This window comes from Myotis nattereri (assembly GCF_964212035.1).
Source record: "Myotis nattereri genome assembly, chromosome: 3".
Taxonomy (NCBI): domain Eukaryota; kingdom Metazoa; phylum Chordata; class Mammalia; order Chiroptera; family Vespertilionidae; genus Myotis; species Myotis nattereri.
In genome coordinates, this window is record NC_138077.1 from 209382075 (window position 1) to 209404252 (window position 22178).

Here is a 22178-nt window from a genome sequence, read left to right on the forward strand (position 1 = left end):
CTCCGATACCAACGGGAACAGCCAGATGGGTTATTTTGACCATGGAGACCTGAGTTGAGGAGGAAGTGATCCTCCACTGATATCTTAAAAGAATGTGAACTGCTGCCCTGGCCAGGTGGCTCAGCGGGTTGGAGCGTTGTCCTGTGCACCAAAAGGCTGCAGGTTCGATTCCCGCTCAGGGCACATACCTAGGCTGCGGGTTTGATCCCTGGTCGGGGCATGTAAGGGAGGCAACCGACGGATGTTTCTCTCTCACATCAATGTTTCTCTCCCTCAAGCAATACTTCACAAAAGACATAGACAGCCCTAGCTTGTTTGGCTCAGTGGATAGAGCGCTGGCCTGCGGACTGAAGGGTCCCGGGTTCGAATCTGGTCAAGGGCACATGCCCAGGTTGCAGGCTCAGTCCCCAACAGGGGGTGTGCAGGAGGCAGCCGATCAATGATCCTCTCTCATCATTGAGGTTTCTCTCTCTCCCTCTCTCTTTCTCTCTGATATCAATAAAAATATATTTAAAAATATATATACAAAGGGCCAAAAAGCATATGAAAAAATGTGCACTATCACTCTCAGGAAAATACAAATTAAAACTAAAATGAAATATCACTGTACACCTTCCTCTTGCTCTAAAAAGCAATCAGTCAAACACACAAATAAAAAACACATACAAAAAACCATATCCTCGGGTGAGGAGTAACAAAAGAGGAATGTGAACTGCTGTCACTTCGCCACAGCACATCAGACGGATGCTCTGTGCTACTCTGTCAGCTCCGCCTCGGCACTCTGGGAATAATAAAATTCCACGAATCCTCCCCCTGCAGTTAAAAAGAATCTGTGATCTATTAGACCTCAACGACAGTTTCTTTAAAATCTCTCACTAGAGCACGCTGTACTCATCACCTGGGTCTATCGAGTCCAAGTCCCACATGAGTGGCCGCGCCTGGAGGCCTCCCCCCGGAGCCACCTCCCTTGCCCGGTGACCCTGAGAATTTCCTAGGGGGTGCAAAAGGCAACAGGAGCTGCATTTCTGGAAACAGGACAAATGGGAAGATGAGCTTCGGAACGAGCCACGAAATGAACATTTATAACTTAGAGGAAGCTCATTTTCAAAGGCCCGAAGCCTCACAATAATCCCGACTTATCGTACTTTCATCCTGCAGACCCAGGAACTAAAGGGCTGATGAAAGCAGCGTTTTAAAGAGCCCATCATACCTCGCTGCAAATGAAAGACATAGTTTTTCCTTTAAACTCTAGCCCAGAACTGAGAGCAGTTTGTGTGTGTGTGTGTGTGTGTGTTGTTTTTTTTAACAGACATTGGGGGCCCCGACCTACACGATAACATTGTTGTGAGCCGGTCCTGGCGGGAGTCAGACAGATAAGCCCTGGATGGTTCCAGCAGCCCCACCGAAGGGTGTCGGGTTCTACGAGTCAAACCCTCCACCAGGGCTCACCAGGGACTGTCATGCGTCTGGAAAGCATAACCGTTTTTGAAGAATGCTTTCCAAGCCACGTAATGCTTTTAAGCTGTTTATCAGAGGAGCTGGATGCGCAGCAGTGGCTGAAGCAGCATGTCAGCTGTTCCAGGGCCACATGCCCCTGCCCGGTGTCCGCAGGCACTCCATCATTCTCGGCCGCCCTGCCCTCGGCAGATTGCAGATGCCAACGCTTGGAGACATTCGCTACATAACTCTGACCCGCCAAACCTGGCTCCGGGACAGATTTCCATGTCATGTGGGGCTTTTGGCTGAACTCTGCTCGAACCCAGAGGCATATCATTTACAGCAGACACTAACAATAGTTTGGGATCACCTGCTCTTCCCAGCGGGTTCAGGGCAAGTTCGTGGCCTCTGCACACCTTTTCCGGTGCGGTTCTCACACACAAAGGCGGACAGCCCAGGTGAGTTCCTCCACCCAGCAAAGCCACCCACGTGACTGTCACAGGTTGGCAGGCCTGAACTGAACTGTCTGCGTGTGAAGAAAGGATGGGAAGGACCCAAGCCCAGCAAAGTGTAGGAACTCCTCGCCTTAGCACTACAGCAAGTGGTCTGCAAGACACAATCCCTGTTTCACCCACGTCTCATATTCAGAGAGAATCCTGACACAGATGCCATTTCCTGAGCCCTAATTACACGCCACATGTCAAGCTAAGAGCTTCACATACATCATTTAATCCACATCGCCACCCACCGAGGTAGGCATTATTATTCCCAGTCCACGTGAGTCAAAGGCATCTCACCTCAGAGACACGAGTGGGGGAGGGGACGGCTCCAGGCCACAGCTAAGAAACAGCAGTGGGATGACTCAAGCCAGGCTGTCTGACTCCTCATTGCCCTCTGACCTCCTGCCACAGCCGTGGGAACCAAACGGTGCCGTGGGAGCGCCCTCTCATTCCTGCACATGCCTGCTTGCTTTTCACACTGGCCACCACAGGCGCCTTCCATCTCTCCCCAGAACGGGGGAGACCTGTGATTTTATGTTCTTTCCACGTCTCCTTCTGAAACAAGCGCCCTCTTTGAAGAAAGACCTCTTGCCCTTGGAGTGTCAAGATAAGAAAACTTTCAGCAACTTCCCTTGGAAACTACCAGACACCCATCAGCACCCAGGATCTAAGCGCAGTCACTCCCCAGCTGCCGGCCCCTCGGAATAGCTTTTATGGTTCAATGAGGGGCGGCGACAGGGCCATGTCACCGCTGTGGGGTGTGCTACTTCTTTCATGCTCCTGGGATCTGACAAGAGCCTTCTACAACCTGTTTCTTTACAACACACAGGACGGGAGATTAAAGACCAGTACCAGACGTGAAGCTGGGTTGGGACTCGCAACTCGCAGCGACCTCTCTCCAGCCTAAATCTTCCCGGGAAAGAGGCACTGGCTGCTAAGCACACTGCTCAAAAGTGGTTGTGCCGACCGAGCGAGATGATCCATGGAAAACACACAGGACAGTGCCAGCATCACAGCCAAGGGTTAAAAACGTCAACAAGAACGTTACTCTTATCTTTTAATGCCCCCATACTTCAAGACCGTTTTAGCAGAAATAACGGATTTCAGCGAAACCACATTAATTCGGAGTTACTAGCTGGATGTGGAAGGGAAAGGACACCAAGAAAGGCTGAATGAATCAGTGAAAAGTCTAAATTACAGGACTTGTGATTAAATATGACAGATTGAGTCCAGAGACCCCTCTACAGGGAAAGCAGAGGGATGCAAATGGCACCAATCCAGAAGGATAAAGAGAAGGTGTCAACAATATTTTAGAAGCTGAAAAGCAGATGGGCAAGTGGTGCTGAAATGTAAGCCGGAGGGAGTGGAAGCCACAAGCAGTAAGCTAATTAGTACGAAAACCAGCTAAATGTCAGAAAGATGGAGGCACCGAGCCGCTCTGGAGGCCTGGGGCACAGGAGAGGAACAGGGAGGATGGAGTGAGGTGGTGAGAAGCCTGTGTGAGAAGCGTTAGACCTGCAGGTCCCTACCTCAGCCCCAACCAGCCTGCTCCTCCTCCAGAGAGGAGAACCCACCCCCACCCCTCCCCAGCTGACCCGCCCCCAGAAAGGCCCCCAGCCCCTTCCACCCCCAAGTCCCACTCTGCTGGTCAGTGCCTCATCTTTACACGGGAGAAGACAGAGAGTCAAGAGTCACCAAACATCTGGGAACAGTCTCTGTTCATGAAAGAAAAAGACCAAATGCACAAATGAAACTCAGGAGGACTAGGGCACGAACAGCACAGACCTAGAAAGCAACCAGTCCCACGGAGGAGCAGAGCCATCTAGAGAAGGGATTTCCAAGAAACTGGCAAATTACTTAATATATTTCTAAACACACAGAGGAGAGTTTATGGATAAATTAGTAATAGGCAGATAAAAAACTTTTTTTTTTTCCAAGAAGTTACTGCCCTCGCTGGCCGGTGGCTCAGCTGGTTGAAGTTTCGTCCTGCACACCAAAAGATTGTAGGTTCAATCCCTGGCCCTGGTCGGGGCACATGCAGGAGGCAGCCAATTGATGTTACTCTCACATTGATGTTTCTCTCTCTCTCTCTGTTCTTCTCTTTATAAGTAAATAAATAAATATGTTCTCAGGTGAGGATTTAAAAAATACAAGTGTGGATATTTGTTTATTTTGATAAAGTAAAATTTAATTTGAAAAATATTTTTAAATTGTTATAGTGAGATAAAGTAAAAACACTATCCTTATTAATTGTAGATACTAAATAATATTTAGGAAATATGTATAAGGCATAAAGAATAATCGAAAAAAATCAAGAGCTCATTAGCCAATTATAAACCATTAGTTAAACTATAACGATTTGTTTTGAAAGATCTGTGAAAGGCCTGGTAATAAGACTGGAAAAAATACCTCTATGTACCAAACCTCCACAATATCCATCATCACACACATGCAATTTTGTTGTTTTCAAGAACAAATGGCAAGTAAAATCACTAATAACGGGTTACTTCAAGAAAGCTGAAGGAAACTTGCTTTAACATGTAGACTAAAACAGTTTGATGATGCTCAAGAATCTAGAAGATTCTTCAAAGCAGTTTGTTCTCAAGTATTTAAATATTCTCAGCACTTAATATCTATCACATGCCTGGAATACGGAAATAGGTCAACACTTAACTAGTTAATGAATTTCTACTGCCAATTTGCCTGCTCTTGAACTGGTCTGCTTACTAAGCAATTGGATCTAAATATCACAAGTTCAGAATTATCTAAATTGAATCTGTGGGGCCCCTCAATAGTTCAAACAAAGACATAAAAACTCTTTGAGGTTTGCATCTGCTCACAAGAGTATGAAGGCACTCTATAAGCAGCAATCTGGCCTTTAGCGCCTTCGGAGGGGGGGCTCACCCTCCTGCCGGGGCCACGCTCACCCCTGCCCATCCCCGCAGCGCTCCGGGAGGTAACCCACCACCTAACCCACCAGGTTCGCCGGATTCCTGTCACCCGTCAGCCTCGTAATGACAAGTTTGCCCCTTTGAAGTTTTCTGCCGTTCTAGGACTTTATGAAAAGGCTTGGGTCACCTCTGCCATGATCTATGTTTGAAGTATGTTTGGGGACCTACTAGGAGCTGGCTCTGGCGTTAACACAGAACAACTGCCTCATAAAAACTGCTTTCCACGGGAGTTCAAAGGGCTTATCCAAACACTGCGGGCTTGTCCCGCCCCACCAGCTCGCTCGGGTAGGAAGCCGAGGTTTTGCCAAGTAAACTCTGACACAGATAAACCTTCTCAGTTTCCTGATGGAGCTCAGGGCAGAGCGAGCCATCAAGTGGGCTTTTGACAAGACGGACCTCGCACTTTGAAGTAATCGGCCCCGCACTTTCCATGCCGCCGAAGCTAAAATTTATTGGGACAGTAGGTGAAGGTGAAGGACTAAATTAGGTGAATTATTGTGAAAAGTCTTTCTGATACGTGATAACATCTTTCCAATTGGTATTTCAAGGAACCCAGTAAAAGTCAGGAGCAAACCAGGAGGGCTGACAACTGCTGGCAGGAAGCCAGAGCGAAGCATCACGTTACAGTGGCTCCTGCAGTTTAATCCTCATTAATCCACCACTGCCGATATGTGCCATCTATCAGCAGGATGAGGGGTCATCACCATATTCTCAAACAGAGCCGCTGGTTAAGCAAATTAACCAGGTGCAGGCTGCTGGTGGCACATTCGTGGAATCACAGAAGGTGAGACAGGGGCACTGTTTTCCATTTCTGCAAGTCTCTACGTCGCTGCAGAGAACAGCTGCATTCTCTTATCAGCCCCTACGTCAATCTAGTGCAATATCACACATTGTTCAGCTTCTGCAAAACTCCACTGTGCATTGATTAGAGAATATTATAAAACAGTCACCTAATTGTATATGAGTTCATATCTAAAAATAGGTTTGACCTTACGGGTCCCTGAAAGATTTGCTCAGGGGTCCCCAGACCCTGTTTTGAGAACCTTTGTTCTAAAAGGGCCCATATGTGCAACCCATGCTCATTAGAAATAGTTTCCTCTAGGTATTAAAGTAAATCCACTGAGGACAGAGATTAGTCCCCTTGTTAACCGGATTACAGTTATATAAGCCAGATGTAATAAAATGATTTCTTTTAGCGTAGATTGTGATGAAGATGTCTAATTCAATCTTATACCCACCCCACCCCCACCCCTGCCCAACTTGACAAATTAGTGAGAAACTTAGTAAGAATCTGTCTTTGAGAGGCAGTCTGGCAAAAGGTGTGCAAGTGAAGGCATGGGGCAATGAGACAGGGTTAATTGTAACACCCAAGCCTACCGCTTCTTCCCCCAAAGATGACAGCCCTTCGCTCGGAATATAATACTTCGGCCTGCCACTCCCTGCTGGCCCACTGTCCTGTGTGTCTCTGAAGGCTCTCCTAGCCTGCAGCTCTCTGCGAGCAGGGGACCTGAACGCAGACCCAAATCCTCTCTGGAAGGGAGAGTCCAGATCCATCCTGGCACCAAGGGATGGTTCTGTGAGGGAAAGCTGTGACAGACAGGGCAGTCGCTGAAACCTAAGAATCAGTCAACCTAATGCCTCGGCAGAGAAGTCCACAGACGGTACATGGCTTTTCCTTCTCCGGCAATGCTGGAAATAAGATGGTTTCTCAGACACTGTTCTGTTTCTCTTGAAGTTCAAACCAAACATCTCAAAGGCGTAGCTTATGTACACAAGACTGAGCGGCATTCCTGAGTTTCAAAAAAAACAAATCATAGAACAAGGAAGGAATTATAGATGCACAATGGCATGATTGATCATTTAATTTTAAACGGAAGAAAACAAAATCAGAGAGCAATCACTATCTATTTCTTTTCTTTGAGCAGAGAACTGCTGGCTGAGATATAAGGACTGTATTTTAAAGATGTACATGCCTAACATCCATTTATTTTTACTTTTGTGTTTCCATAAAGTCAGTCATCTCTGCATGCCAAAAATGGCAAAAAATAGACGCTCTCCTTTCTAGAAATGATTATAATGTACCATGACCAAAAAAGTGGTTTTTCCCTAACAGATAATCTTGCATAAAAATGAGTCATGGGATTTCAGAAATGGAAAGGCTTTTCTCAAATATGTGTGTGTAGGAACACACACACCTCCCGCTTTTTCAGCAACAGCTTCACTTTCCGTAAGTCATGTTCTAATGAGAACGGCTCTGTCTGGGGCCTGTGAGTGAAAGGGGAATAGAGTATTTAGAGTTCAGCAAGAGGGAAGAAGTCTGTCTTAGAAAATAAGATTTCTCTGCTTGTGTTCCTCTGGGACGGATTTTAACTTATAAGGCAAGAAGGACTGGTAAGATGTTTCTTAAAAATAACTTCTCTTGCAACTTCATTAGCTGAATGTCAGCCCGACTGAGGCACCCTATGCGCACAGCTCAGAATGCTGTTCCTCGGGGGCTCTCGGGAGGGAGGAGATGTCCCCTCCACCTTCGTGGGTCCGTGGGAAGGCTGGCCTGGCGAGATCGGGAGGGGAGAGTACCGGGCTCTCATCTCCTGTGCACCCAACGGTGAGCAGAGGGGTGATAAAGTGGCTGCCCCCCAGTTCTGTGCCACCTCTGGACCAGAGAAGAGTGACATGAACAGTCCCTTCCCTTCAGTTGGACACAACAATGTTCCAGCTTCACTGAAATTTAATTCCCTCTCATGATGAAGCTGACATGCCAGCCACCGCACTGGCTGCCCCAAGCAGCAGACAGTTACCAAGCCAACAGACATTCATGCTCACAGATAAGAAACACAGCCTCGGGGTCAAACATGCCCTGGACTCTGGCTTTTCACCCTTCCCAACACATTTCATACCAACACTTCCCAACACACAACTTCACACCAACACTTCCCAACACACAACTTCACACCAACACTTCCCAACACACAACTTCATACCAACACTTTCCAACATACAACTTCACACCAACACCAACTTCACACCAAAACTTCCCAACACACAACTTCACACCAACACTTCCCAACACACAACTTCACACCAACACTTCCCAACACACAACTTCACACCAACACTTCCCAACATACAACTTCACACCAACATTTCCCAACACACAACTTCACACCAACACTTCCCAACATACAACTTCACACCAACACTTCCCAACATACAACTTCATACCAACACTTACCAACACACAATTTCACACCAACACTAAGCAACACACAACTTCATCCCAATGCTGCCAGCGTCCAGGGACCCAAGTGGAGGAGGGCCTTACACTCGTGAATAAGTACGAGGGAGCCGCCACGGGAGAACGTGGCCCATCTTTCTGAAGGGTTACTTTTATTGGGTAGCAATTAAAAGCATTTTATTAAAACAAGTGTGGGATAAAATTAACTCACAGTTTCAAGACAAAACAGAACTTTCCAAGGAAATCTTGGACTTGTTTTTCCCAGGACACACGGGGGCCCGTGCACCTCCCCGCCTCCGGTGCAGCATTGGTGAGAAAATTGAGAGCACTGGTGCAGCTAAGGAACACTTTAATTGTTGTTAGGTTTTTACCTTTGGAAGTTCCCTAATGGCTCAAATCAAGCCAGCTCTGCTGGATGTGCTATGTAACACCGAGGAGAGCACATGGTTGCTCTCAGCGTGGGATATGTGAAGGCTGCATTGCCGAACCAGGACGCAGAGCGGGGGAGCGCTGCCTACTTCCCTGTGCTGCCGGCTTTCTGGCCTCTCCCACCTGACGGGCCTCAGACTCTGTGACTCAAGAGGGTCTTAACCCTTTTATCCAGAGAGCCCTGGTAAGATGCAAACACTGTAACGAAAAGGGCTTTTCCCCGAGGAACACCATTTCCATTTCACATCTCAGAGGCCATTAACGGAAAGCGTCTTTTAGAAATTTTGGATGGTGACTTAGGAGTGTTTTTACTGCGGAAGTGGAATATGCCCACCATAAATCGTTTCTGTGAAGTCCACCCCAAGGTTACTGCAAAGCTCTCAGGGCAACTGGAATGTACACGTGCGTGCACCGCACGGGGCCTGAGGGCTGTGTTCTCCAACACTGATGTATCACTACCCTTCAAGCTCCCTTCCTCCTTATCTACCTTAAATACTGAGATAAGCTGCAACACTCTGGAGCTTTGCTAAATTAGTTCAAATATTTCAAGTTCTGCCAACTCACACTTCTCCCCGCTGTTTTGGGTCTTGACTAAAAAGGTGAAGAAATATTTTGGAGGAAACCTCAGGGGCCAGCTTCATCAATCTTCACGGGCTACGCTCCTGAAATGCCAGGCAACCCAAAGCCTATCACAGATGGATTTCAGAGAAATAAACAAGCAAATCAACAGCCCAGAGTCGAGCACTCCTCTCTCCTCAGTGGTGTTTTGCCTTCTGTTGTGAAATGGCTGCTCCGGGCTCTCTGCAGCTTTCGACCAAAGTGGCTTTGCAAGTGTTCCCGTCCAAACCCAGCGCACATGCCCAGAACTGAGCACGGCCCGGCGGGTGCCCTGCTTGGCCCGGTCTGTCTGAAGGCGACAGGCTTCTCTCCATGGCTTCAATGGCACCACAAGTGGCTGCCTCTGTGCCATTTCCATAAACTTTACTTGGGAACAGACAAATGTGGCCCAATACACGTAGACGAGACGGTGCAACCTGAGCCAGCAGAACGTTGCCTTGGAAAAGGCTTCTTATTTCAGTTCCAAACCACACATACTTGTACAGTTAACACATGCAGCAGGGGATATTGGTCCACAACATTCATGTTGAGGCCAAAGGCTCTGCTGCCTCCGCCCTCCTCTCCCCACCCCCACCTGCCTTCCCAAGAACTTGTCGACTGCGTGGGAAGTTCAGAGACCAGTCAGGGGGCTGTCTTGCTGGAACACTTGCATGCTCCAACCAGGAGCGGAACTCGGACGTATTTTAATCTAAAAGAACTCAAGGAGGGGGGTTCCCTATAAATAACGCCATGTTTCAATAAACACCAAAAGGAGCCCATGTTTCCTGTAAGCTGCTTTTCAGATGGATTACTGGAAGGAGTATTCCTTCACAGTTTTATGGCTTACTTTACTGTCATCTGCTTAAAATTTGGGTCATTTAAAACATAGATGCTAAGATCTAAGTCTTTACTTGGATGAAATATTACAGAGGAAGCAGAAAGTCTCATTCCAAGAGCAGACTCAGAGGCAGAACTCTTGGACTCCTGGGTTCTACTCCTGGCTCAGTCCCTGGGCTCAGGTCAGCCCTCGGTCAGCATCTCACTTCTAATCCCTTCAAATCATTTGTTAGTCCCTGTTGTCTAAACAGTGGGGAAACCCTGCGTAACACCCCTGGACCCTGTTCAATCAGCGGGGATGGCTATATCTCACTTCCAAGAAGCCAGGGTGACGTGTCCCTGAGCAGAGCTAGCATGCTCCTGAGAGATCAGTGTCATGGAGCAGACCCTCAAGGCTCTGAAACACTTCTCCACCTGCAAGAATCGCTGCTCCTTTCATCCGTGATCTTCAAAAACAGTACCACCTGGCATTTTCTAGTTCTTTATGGTTTCGCATTAAGTAACTCTGGTACTTGAGCCTCAAACCTCTGAGAGGCAGAATAAGTAAACAGGTATATTTATCCCTAATTTTAGATGAAAATTGAGGCTTAGACAGGCTAGGAGACTTGCTCAAGGGCCCAGTGCTACTAAGGAAAGGGCTTGGGAAGTGTTCTTTTCTCTCTAACATGTGGGTCCTCAGTAAGACCCTACTTTTGGACCCAGGGAAGTGGACTGAGGGGACTTGGTTAAAGGGTTTCAGGAGCCTCTGTGATGCCTTTCAAGTGCAATAAAGGGTGAAGGGCCCAGTTTCTTGGAGGCCCCTGATCAGCATGGGTCTAGCATGTGTCCCATTCACCTCTGATACCTTCAGCCATCGCGCTTCCACTCCTGGCTCCTCTGGGAATAGAGAGGTGATGCCGATGCTTAATTCCCCTTCCTTTTAGCTTCCAGGCCCACAAGTTCACGATCACTGGGCTGCTCCTCACTAATTACTGAAGCTCTGCTTCCAGGAGAAGTGGAAAGCTAGGCAGATGGCTGCTCTATCCAGTTAAACTTCAGTGAGACTGCCCAGCTACTGGCTTTCTGTCCCCTTTACCAGGAACACGATTCTCTCTTCACCTGGCCGACTCCTACTTATACCTCAGGCTTCATCGCAAATACCACTTCCCTAGAAAGGCCTTCTTGATCTGACTGACCACAGCTCCGACAGCCAGCCTTTCTTTCCCCTTCATCTTCTCTAATCACACGGTCTCATCGCACCCTATACATCTCCTGTGCCATTTATCACGTTAGCAAATCATTCTTTACAGGGTTACTTGGTTTATGTTTGCTGCCCGCCTTGACTGTAGCCCTTTGAGACCAAGGACAGCCTTGCTCTATGTAGCTCTGCTATATTCCCAACCCCGAGTTCTTAGGGAAGTTCCAATCAGCATTCACTGACTGAGCATGCCTGAATGGCAGGTCTATGCTGGCTGGCACCAAACTGAACCTTCTGTGGCCATGCTGGACAGCAGGGAAGAGCGACATGAACACCCTCCTGTCTGCAGCGACCATCTGTGCCTTTCCTGTGCTCCTAAAAGAATGCAACGTTTTACCGAGACTTCCAAACTCACATTACAGAAAATGCAAGTGATTTCTTCCTGGTCGTTATTAAAGTTAACATCACAAAATAATATTTTTACATTTTTAACACGTATACCTCAGACCCTTTTTGAAATCAATCACTCAATTCCTTGACTGCTTTGGGATTCTAAGAATAAGGATGGTTCCTTTGGAACACTTTACTTTCACTTCTTTAGGTCTCATTGTCCTAACAAAAAGCTGGAGGTAGACTTCTTGGGCTTTGAGCAGACATGGAAAAGTAACTGGAAGTACTTCTGAAGTCTCCCTCCTCCCCCTAACTTCATAAATGCTTCAAAATATACTCAAGGACTGGTTGGGCTCTGTATCTGAGAATAGAATGTAAGTTAACTAACGTCAGCTCTACAGATCCTTTTAAAGAGCAGCTGCTTCCAGATGGAAGACCTTCTGGCAGAACACAGTAATGTGTCATTGGTAACGTTTCCTGGTGACAGACAAGTGAACTCATTTTAATTGGGGACAATTTTTCTTCAAATCCTATTTGAGGGAGCGAGAGGGTGTGGACATGGCCCCGGCCCTCGCATTCTAAAGGGCACGCTAATTCACTTAGGGACTATCTATTAAGCAGGCAGCGGCAAAATCCTTCTGGGCTTAAGTGGAGTCCAGCTTGGCTGAGAGCTGTAACATTCATTACTATAGCCTTTGTTGATAAGATCCCAAATTAGTCACTGGAAAGGGGTAGGCTAAAATAGGCCCCCCACACAAATAGCTAAGTTAGAGTAGTCGGATTCTTGGGATTTGGAGCCATATGGGCTGTGGCTGATGTCCTGTCTCAGCTGGTATCAAGGCAAGAAAGCACCCCTCAGCAGAACTGCCCGCCTAGTGGGGAGTTTCGTTATGAGGTGGGGACTAGCTGGCACTTTCAAGTGGAAGAACTAGGAAGGGACAGACCCATGTGGTGAACTGCAACTTCAGGGATTCCAGAACGACACCATGGGGCTCAGGAGCAAGACACAGCCGTCAGCCTGACAGTTTTCTGAACAGGCAGGCGGGGATCTAATTAGTTTGGTGAGCAGGGGAGGTTTGTAAGAATGCAATGCTATTTTCTAACCCCTCTAGTGAAGAAAAACAACATTGTGAGTGTGTATCCAGTAAATACAGATACAGACGTAGATGTGGATCTGCAAGTGTGCATGCCAGATTTTTGTGCCTTGTTTTCATGTATTTATATTAGGCAAGTCAGAAATCTCAGTTGTGTGTAATCAGATATTGAAAAATCATATCATTAAAGCCGATGAAACATAGCAGGATGGACTAAGAGAGGCAGCAGATCTGGGCTGGAAATTGCAAAAGCCACTCCCCCCACGATCACTGACCTGGGGCCACTAAGTGTGGCTGTGTCTCTCACCGCCTGGGCTGTTTCTGATGCAAAATCCAGGGCGCCTGCCACTGGCTTGGTTACAGTGCCAACAAGCCCTTTCCCAAGGCCAGATATGAAACCGCTGACACCCCCTTCTGTTTTCACACCTTCCACTGTTGAGGTTATAACACTGGTCAATCCACCAATGATACCTAGCAAAAAAGACAAGGGCTATTTGTAACTGGGCCAAGAACAAAAGCAACAGCATTTAAAGCCAAACCCCTCAGTTCCATGCACCTGGCGAGGTAACTCAGGGCCGTTCTCTCAGTCTCTTGACAGGCCACAGGCAGGCCAACTCAAGATGGAGAACCAGCAGATCTGCCTCTTCAGTTTGGAGTCAGAGAATGTACATTATATATTCGTCAGAAGTAAAGCAGGTTCCAGTTTTAAAAACCAAAGAAAAGCTAAGAGTTTAAAAGTGGTACTTTTCAACTCCAGAGCTTGGGCAGCATATGGGCTATGGAGAGGATGTAGACAGTGGAATTAAATCTAGAGACAAGAAACTAGGGCTCTTGGGGAGACTTGGGGTCCCATAAAATAACAGGCAGAGCGATAACTAAATACAGATCCTGTTTTCAAAGAACACTATGTGACTTGCCAGCACCGCCAAACGTTTGAAACGGGGTAAAAGCTGTGGCACATGTGGCTGAAAGCAGGTGTGGGCGGCCAGAGTAATGACAAAGCCTGATGAAGGGCATCCTTAAAAAGCTGCCAGAGCCAGCGGCACCCTCAAGGGAGCGAGTTTGAAAGATTAGTCAAGGTCAAAAAGATATTCCAAACATTTTGAGAGATGACAGCAATGACCTTAAAGAGGCTCCACAGTGGCCAGAAGTTGGCCGGGGCTGAAGAGGACATGGCCTTGCAGGGGAAGCGGGCCCCGTCCAGGGAGCATTTCCGGGTCCTGTGCCAGGGACACTCACAGGATGTTTACCTGGTGACGATGGGGGTGTGAGGAAGCTCTCTGGACGCCTCAGCTCTAGTGAGACAAATTGGTCAAGGAAACTGCTTGGGTGAGAATGTACTAACAATGCACAGCGCTTCTGGATTCTGGTGCATTCGCCCCAGTGAGGCAATCTCCCTTTCCCGTCCTTCTGAACCAAGTTCATGCAGACAGGATATGACTGAGCCTGGTCAAGCAGGACCTGCAGACAGAACTGGGCATGATCCCCGCTTTACACCAAGGGGCTGTTACCGGTGAAAGGAGGGTCTCGCTCTTGGCTATGCTTCACGGGTCGCCCTTGGATGAGGCCGCTGGTTCCTCGCCTCAGAATGCACAGCCTGTGTTCTGAAGGTGCTGTACATAGTACCTAATGACCCCTGCTTGGAGGGGAGTTGGCGACCTGGAAACGATTCCCCGTTTTCTCAGCACACTGGTGTGTCCATTGAAAAAGTGAGGACAGCCATGCTCTCTCTCTGCATCCCAAGGATGCTGGGTAAATAGAGGTGATAATGCACAGCAAAGCATTTTATGTTCATTAAAAAAGTCCTCTGTTAGTCCAATGCACTGTCACTGCAGTTACTAGAAAGAAGGATTAAACCTCTAATGCCAAGGATTGCCCAATAAGCAACTTTTAAAGCACATAAACAGATTAATTTCAGCCAAGTTTTACTTCTAGCTTGATGTCTCCTTGGGGAACGCTCCCTTTCCAGTTGGGCAGGCTTAGGGAAAGAAAGGCATTTTAATCCAAACCTCGCCCTTAGGAAGCTGATAAACAAAAACTCTCCTAAACACAAAGAGACACATGATTTTTTATTATCGATATTCTTCCTCCTTCTTTCAAATGCTGATAATTAAAACTTCTCAGTCTTGACATGACTTTCTGGTAGCTTTAGACTATTTCTAGTAATCTGGTACAAACAGTTCACTTTAGTAACCATTACTAAACATGAGCTACATGCCAGGTATCATGTGAGATAGCCAGTACAAAGGTGAATTCAAAGTGGTCTTCCTGCTCTCCTGGCCTCACAGCCTATCAGGGAAGCAAGATGCACACAGCTGGCTACATACACAACCACGCCCTCCCTGTGTGCGCTAATTATCATTAACTCTAACTGGGGACAGTGGAGCGGGGCAAATGTCCTTTGAGTTGGGACTTACAGGCTGAACAGGGTTTTGAGAGGCAATGAAGTGAGGCAGAGGGAGGGAGGGCAGAGGAACGTGAGGCACAGGAAGCAGTAGGAGGCTGGGGTAGCTGGGGGACAATGGTCGGGAAAGGTGGCTGAGTTCTTATTTCCAAGGGCCTTGACGAACACCATGCTAAGAAGTTTTGAGAAAAATATAACAAAAGGCAAATGAGTCAGAATTAAAGTATTAAAAGTCAGAATTCAAACAAATTCAGAGAATGGGTATTTACACAAGAGTCAGAAACATCTGGCCCACTAGCCTGGTGGCCAGTTTCACACCTCACTCTCTGTGGAAGGAATGCTCAGAAAGCGGAGCGCAAGTCTAGAAGCAGCAGATCCATAGGATACACAGTGGTTTTGTTGCTCACACCTGGTGATGCCTTGGGAACAGAAGCCAGAGCGCAGGAAGGAATGGCTGTGTGCACGACACTTTGAAAATGAATGAAGAGCTCTCACAGGTGGTAGCAATTGTAAGGGGAATAAAACAAGAGAGATTGGACGGCTACTGGCACCACGATACCAAGCCAGGATCGACACTATTGTCGGCTCTCTTTTTCCGGCTGGCAGTCGGATGGCTGAACAGGCACCCCCGAGGACTGTGGCAGAAGAGCCACTGTCCTACAGCCAACAGCAGGCGACTTACCGTGGGCCAGGCCGTGGATGCCGGCCACCAGGTGCTCGCCACTGGTGGCTGCGTGGTATCTGATGTACTCCCGCTCCGACTGATGCCGGTTGTCCATTGTCTTTCCTAAGCCATCCGACAAGGTCCCCGCAAACTGCAATGAATTAAAAACAGAAGGAGAAGAGTTTTAAACCCATAGCAGAATTTTTGTTACTTTAATTATCCTATCTAATAAAGAGGGAATATGCTAATTGACCCTCATGCCATCGCAAAGATGGCGGCACCCACAGCCAATAAGGAGGGAATATGCTAATTGATTGCCATGCCCTCAGAGATGGCAGTGCTCACAGCCACACGATGGCTGGCAGGGGAGGGCAGTTAGAGGCGACCAGACCTGCAGTGGAGAGCAGTTGGGGGGAACCAGGCCTGCAGGGGAGGGCAGTTAAGGGTGATTGGCCCAGCAGGGGAGCAGTTAGGCATTGATCAGGCTGGCAGGGGAGTGGTTAGGGAGTGATCAGGCTGGTAGGCAGAAACGGTTAGGAGCAATCAGGCAGGCAGGTGAGCGGTTGGGAGCCAGCAGGCCCGGATTGTGAGAGGGATGTCCCAGATTGGAGAGGGTGCAAGCTGGGCTGCGGGACAACACCCCCAGTGCATGAATTTCATGCACCGGGCCTCTAGTTTTAAATAAATGCCCTCCTTGCTCCTCGCTGGAATTCAGTGAATACCAAGTGAGGGAGAGATAAACTGCTGAATTATGTATACTGTGTATCCCAGGAGAGTGGTTCTCAAGCATGGGACGCTTACAGGCGGACACACCGCCTGCAAACAACCACTGACAATCCATCATGACATTTACCTTCCTTGATTCTACTGCAAACTTACCAAAAGGTAAAGGTCTAAAAAAATGGCCTGGGGAAGGAGAGGGAAGCTTTAGGGTTCCCTAATGTTAAAGGACAGAGGCTCTCTGCTCTAACAATCAGTGGGATACCAAATAGGAAATGTTGCAAATTTTGCTTTAGGGTTTGGCATCAAAATTTTTAGAGAAATCAAATGCCCTTAAGTAATGCCGTTTCTTTCACTTATTCAGTAATTACCGAATGCCTAGGTGCTGGCCCCATTTGTCAAAAGAAGAAAGAGAAGTATATGTAAAAGTTCACAGGGTAGGTCACCTTTTATTCAATGGCACATTTGAACTCATGGCTTCCCATGTCAACTCCATCCCCACCAATCAGAGGAGATTTTATTTATCCTGGCCTATTTTAACCAGAGAAGCTGTCCCATTCATCAAAGCTGGATAAAAAGGACATAAAAGTCTGTTTTGTCACAAGACAATTTGAAAAGGTTTAAAGTGACAGTTAATAAACCACAGGGTACTTATCCGCATCGTTCAGGCATAAAAAGGGAAGGATATCAAATATATAATTAACCTTCTCGGGAAGGATCTACCAAAACAAGTGGTGTAAGTGCCAATGACCCAGGACTAACCTTTTAGAAAACACACAGGAATGTTGCTCAGATATAAAGCGCAGTGGGAAGATGTGAGGCAAACAGCCTGCCCCGAAGACCCAGGATGCTGGGTGGTCACCAGGAGGCCTGCCACACTGTGGTCGGGAGAGGGGGTCACACAGATCTGCCCTGGACGCCCTCAGTCCTAGGCTTCTAGATGCCAGTGACAGGGGAAGGGGCGTTCTGGGTAAGAAGAGGGACTGGAGGCAGGAGCAGCAATTCCACAGGAAGCAGTGGTCCCTGCAGCAGGACGTGGGAGCACCCCTTTCCTTCACTCGGCCCAGATGCCTTTATGCTCTAGGGCAGTGATTAACGACCTTGCTAGAGAGGCAATCCCGATCATTAGTTGCTTTTTGCCTTCCCTTCTCTGTCATCCCTAATTAGAGAACTTCAAGTAAATGGAAATGAATTTTACAATTTCCTTTCAGATGAAGACCCCCTGGAATGTTTGTGAAGCCAGTGCTGTGAATCACTAAGTGGGGGTTTTAGTCAGGAACCCCATCTAAGAGCCAGGGGCCTGGGCATCTGACCAAAACAGATCCTAGTCCTCTCTCAACCATTCTGGCGGCTACATGACCCCGAGTGAGGAGCCTGCCCTGGGCCCCTCTCGGCACCTGGAGAGCAGTGATAGCACCAACACTACCAGGTGGCCGTGGCTCGGGGTGTGGCATCGAGTCAGCATTCTTACTGTTATCACCAGTCAAGACTCGTCCCAGGAGAAACACCCTGCATCACCTGAAGAACGCCTTTCAAAGATTTAGAATGATGGTCATTTGCATTAGGATAGACCATAAGGAGAAAGCAACCACCAGCCCTTTGCGGAGTGAGCTTCTGGAGTGGCACCATCTGCAAAATTAGTGCTGGACTCGGCGGTTTCCAAAGCCCTTTCCAGCTCTGACAGCGTGTGACCTATGATCCGAGTTAGAATGTCTTTATCAAGCACGTACACTGGGCCAGCGCCGGCCTAGGTTCTCCTGCGGGTGGAGGGTGGGAACAGAGGGCAGCCTGGTCCTAGTCCCAAGGAGGGCAGTCTCGGTAAGACCCCACCTCCCCGCCGTGGACAGCCAGCAGCAGGAGCAGGAGCCGCAAACTGGGAGCACCCGGGAACTGCAAAAGGAGAGGGAAGTATGACCCTTGTTTCTGGAAAGGCCCAAAGAGCCCCTGCCATGTTCGGGAATTCTGCAGGTGCCAGTGTTCTTCACTCTGAGCTTGGACAACAGGGCCTCCAGGATGCCTTGGGTGGGTGGGGGGGGGGGTCGGGGGGGGGGGGTGCGGGGGGGGTGTGTGAAGGGAAAGCACTGTCCTCAGAAGTGCAGGCTCCTCCCAGGGTCTTATTCCCATTCTCCTTAAACTCCTAATTTGCTTGAAAAGAGAGATTTCATTGGAAGAGATATGAAGCGAAGTCCCATCTACCTATTCCAGCAACTGACTAGGAAGAAGTTAAAAATGCCAATATACTGCCCCCTGCCCCCTAGAGAGAATACGGGAGAATAATCTAGGCAAACTACCCTATACCAGCACCCCCCATCAATAAAGCAAGCCTAACACCCAAGGTTTATGAGTGAGCCTGGGCCAAAAGCCTAATTGCCAACAGATTCCGCTGCAGCCGCCTCGGCCCCCAGCATGGTCTGGTCCTGGGTTCTCTACAGAAACCACTCTGGCCTCAGGAGGAAGAGATGAGGGGGCCCAAGAGAGCACTCGCCCCTTAAATGCTGGTTCTTCCATGTGCTTGCTTCTCGGGTGCCCACCTTTACCGTGGCAAGGTGCCTACAATCTAGTCAACTCACTCTCTGTCTCCCAGCTGAATTCCTATGCCTCTGTCTGTAAAGAAATTACTCATGCAAGCCAGCTGAACTTGTCCTTTGTCAATTTTGAGTAAAAACTAAGGATACAAAGACACCAACAGGAAGTGATTATAAAATCTGCACCCCTGCCCTGCTGGCGTGGCTCTGTGTTTGAGCATTGACCTATGAACCAGGAGGTTACAGCTCAATCCCCAGTGTAGGGCATGTAGGAGGTGGCCGATCATTGATTCTCTTCATTATTGATGTTTCTATCTCTCACTCGCTCTCCCTTCCTCTCTGAAATCAATAAAAAATATATTTAAAAGATAAAATCTTCACCCCTAGAAATGTGGCTTTGAGAACTCAGAAAATACAGGACGATGTTAAAATCCACAACTCAACCAAACCCAGAATGACGAGAGGCTAATCAGATTTTACGAAAAGAGCCATTTTATAGGAACTAAACTGAAGCCAGCCTGGTGAAGGGTCCTGTGGTTAAAGCCTGGGCCTGGGGCCAGCCGCTGGGGCTTCTGAGTGCTGAATCCGGGCACCACAGAGCCTGTGGCCTTCTCTCTCGCTGTGGGAGCACTTAGTCATCCTTAATTCTATCTCTCACTCCCACCTCAGTGGGAAAGCAAATCACACCGAGTATCTTATTTCTCCCTCAAAGACAGGGTGACAGCTTGGGCTGGAGAGGGAGGTGATTCCAGTAAGCTCTCTTTATGCTGCCCTCTGGCATGTCTTCCCTGAGGCTGCAGTGTTATTTCACCCATGTCCTTGACTTTGAAGATGATCGTCAAAACAGAGCAGGGACAACTCATGAGAGCTACCCCATGCCGTGGGAGTGACGGTGGAAGACATCCATCGAATTTATTTCGAAACGTTTTCAGAGCAGATGCCCTCTGGCATGTCCGTGGAGGATCCAAGTGGGAAATGACGGCTGGAGGCAGCTATTCAGATCATGCCCGGGAAAAGGCTGAGTTGTCAGGAGAGGAGCGAATCCAATCCAGCTACGCACCAGCCAATCAACCCCAAGCCCCACTGTGTGCCAGGCTAGCAAGTGAGAACCGTAAAGGAGAAGTGGTCCCTGCCTCCCGCCTTCAGGACCTCAGCCAGGAGGTATGTATGTGGCGTAACGGAAAGACATTCATTCATAGCAGAGTTCAAATTCTGACTGTGCCATTTATTAACTGTAAGATCATGGACAAGTAACAACCTCTTTGAGCCTCCATTTCTTCATCTTCGAAATGGGAAAAGAATATCCACTTACAAGGATATACACGTAAAGCACCTGCACGGAGCCTGAAACGTCAATTTCTTCAGGTGCAAAATGGGAACGATCAGATCCCACGTGGCTGTTGTGAGGACTAAGTGCGATGCGGCATTTGGCTCCATGACTGTGGAGGGGCATACAGCACCAGGGCAGTGAGCACGTGCCAGGCTTGCACACTGGGAAAGGACTAGCAATTGGGAGGTAATTTGCAGATAATTTGTAACTCTACTCGGGATAAACATAACTTCAACACCAGAAGGACCATTTGCAGAGACTTAAGTCAATATAGTTCATTTTGTAGCAATTTCAAGTCCACAAAACACACACACACAAAACCCCTAAGGCTGCAAGTGAATACTGTCCTTGCTAAAATGAAAGGTTCCAAGGAACAGAGTGTCCTTCAGAAAACCTGCTATTACTTTTGCAGACAACAGCGATCTCCGCACCCCACCCCCTTCTCTCACCAGAGGACGCTCAGAGCACACCACACTCGTGAATTCTGGCCACAGCCTGAAGTCACTGATTTCTCTGAAGCCATATTTTCAGCCAGGGGGTAAAAATGTCAGAAGACTTCAAGATGTCAGTCCTACCGCCTCGCCAACACACAGTGCGTGTCAATACCCCACCTTCCCAAAATAATCCCATTGTCTGGAGAAACGGAGCCACTACAAATTAGGCTGGGTTTGGGGCTGGGCTCAGAACAGATGGTTTGACAAAACTGACATTCAAGTAGAGGCTGGAACGGAGAGAGAGAAATATTCACACTGGGTCCCTCTGTTCTGTCCCATCAGTGTTCCTGACCCTTTTATGATATGCAGCAAGCCTGGGGTGCCAGCGGCATTTGGCCAGTGTAACGGGAGCCTCGGCTTGAGTTTCTCCCCCTTCTCTGGGGTTCTGCTTTCACAGTTATTTACCTAATGGAAATTTCCTCTTTAATATTCTTGCTCACTGAGGAGTTGCTGGTGACGGTACTTTTCTTGTCACCAGGGGAGACGCTGAGCACGTATAACAGGAAAAGGAGGAGAAGGGACAGGCCCTGCAGTGTGAGGAGGGTCTGTGTTCTTCCAAGTCTGAGGCTGTCCAGCTGCGAGTCTCGGCCACCAGCACAGCTCCAGCTCTGCTCAGTGTTGCCCACAAGGAGCTACGCTGAACATTCAAATTCGCAAAACCCAGCTAGCTACACACTGTGTCTGTGAGCGAGGAGGACCTGAACTGTGGGGGGGCTGCCCCCTCTCCATTAATCAGGGCCCAGGAGTCAAATTCTCATTCTATCCTTTACTAAGTACGCACCCGGGGAGAGCTGCTAACCTTCCCTGAACCTCAGTTTACCCACCTGCAAACAAACAAACAAACAAATATCCTCGCCTCTAAGGAGTGCTGTGAGGGTCGGGAGGTGACGCCAAGGACTCGGCACGGTGTCCGGCACCCACGGCCTCACGTTGCTGAGCTTCTGAGAGGCAGCTCCGAGGCTTCCCAGGTGCTGGCTCACTGCCAGGCACCCTCCTCAGGTCAGGAGGACTGGCCCCTCGGGGCTAAGATGCCACTGCTTCTCTGCTTCATGTTGTCAGCATGGCCACGGCTCAAAAGGAGGCTGAGAGGGAGTTTGCCTTGATGTTGAAAACCCCTTTTGTGATTCTTGTGAGCCAGGAGGGGTTAAAGGAAAAAGGGACCCAATGAGCAGTGGGTATTTGTCACCAACACAAGGCAAACCAAACAGCTAATCCTCACTCAGCCAAATGGCGAAGGCGGCGGTGGGGGCAGGGAAAGGGCATTTAAAAAAGGCATGGAACAATTTGAGGTTTGGCAAGAAAGAGGCATTTTTGGACCCCAGAACTCTATCCAGTAGATGTGGAGCAGGTTTGTCTGTTTTCAGTTCTGCTCGGTTGTGACTGTGTATGTAGCC

At 48.3% G+C, this 22178-nt stretch overlaps 1 protein-coding gene across 1 annotated transcript in view; it reads right to left on the reverse strand.

Moving 5' to 3' along the window:
- VPS13D (vacuolar protein sorting 13 homolog D) overlaps window positions 1-22178 on the reverse strand; it is a 221701-nt gene that overhangs the window by 30490 nt on the left and 169033 nt on the right. The window contains exons 66-67 of the mRNA XM_081085636.1: window positions 15734-15866; window positions 12923-13118 (exon numbers count right to left, since the gene is read on the reverse strand). Coding sequence (XP_080941762.1) covers window positions 12923-13118; window positions 15734-15866 — 329 coding nt within the window. The remainder of the gene's footprint in view (window positions 1-12922; window positions 13119-15733; window positions 15867-22178) is intronic.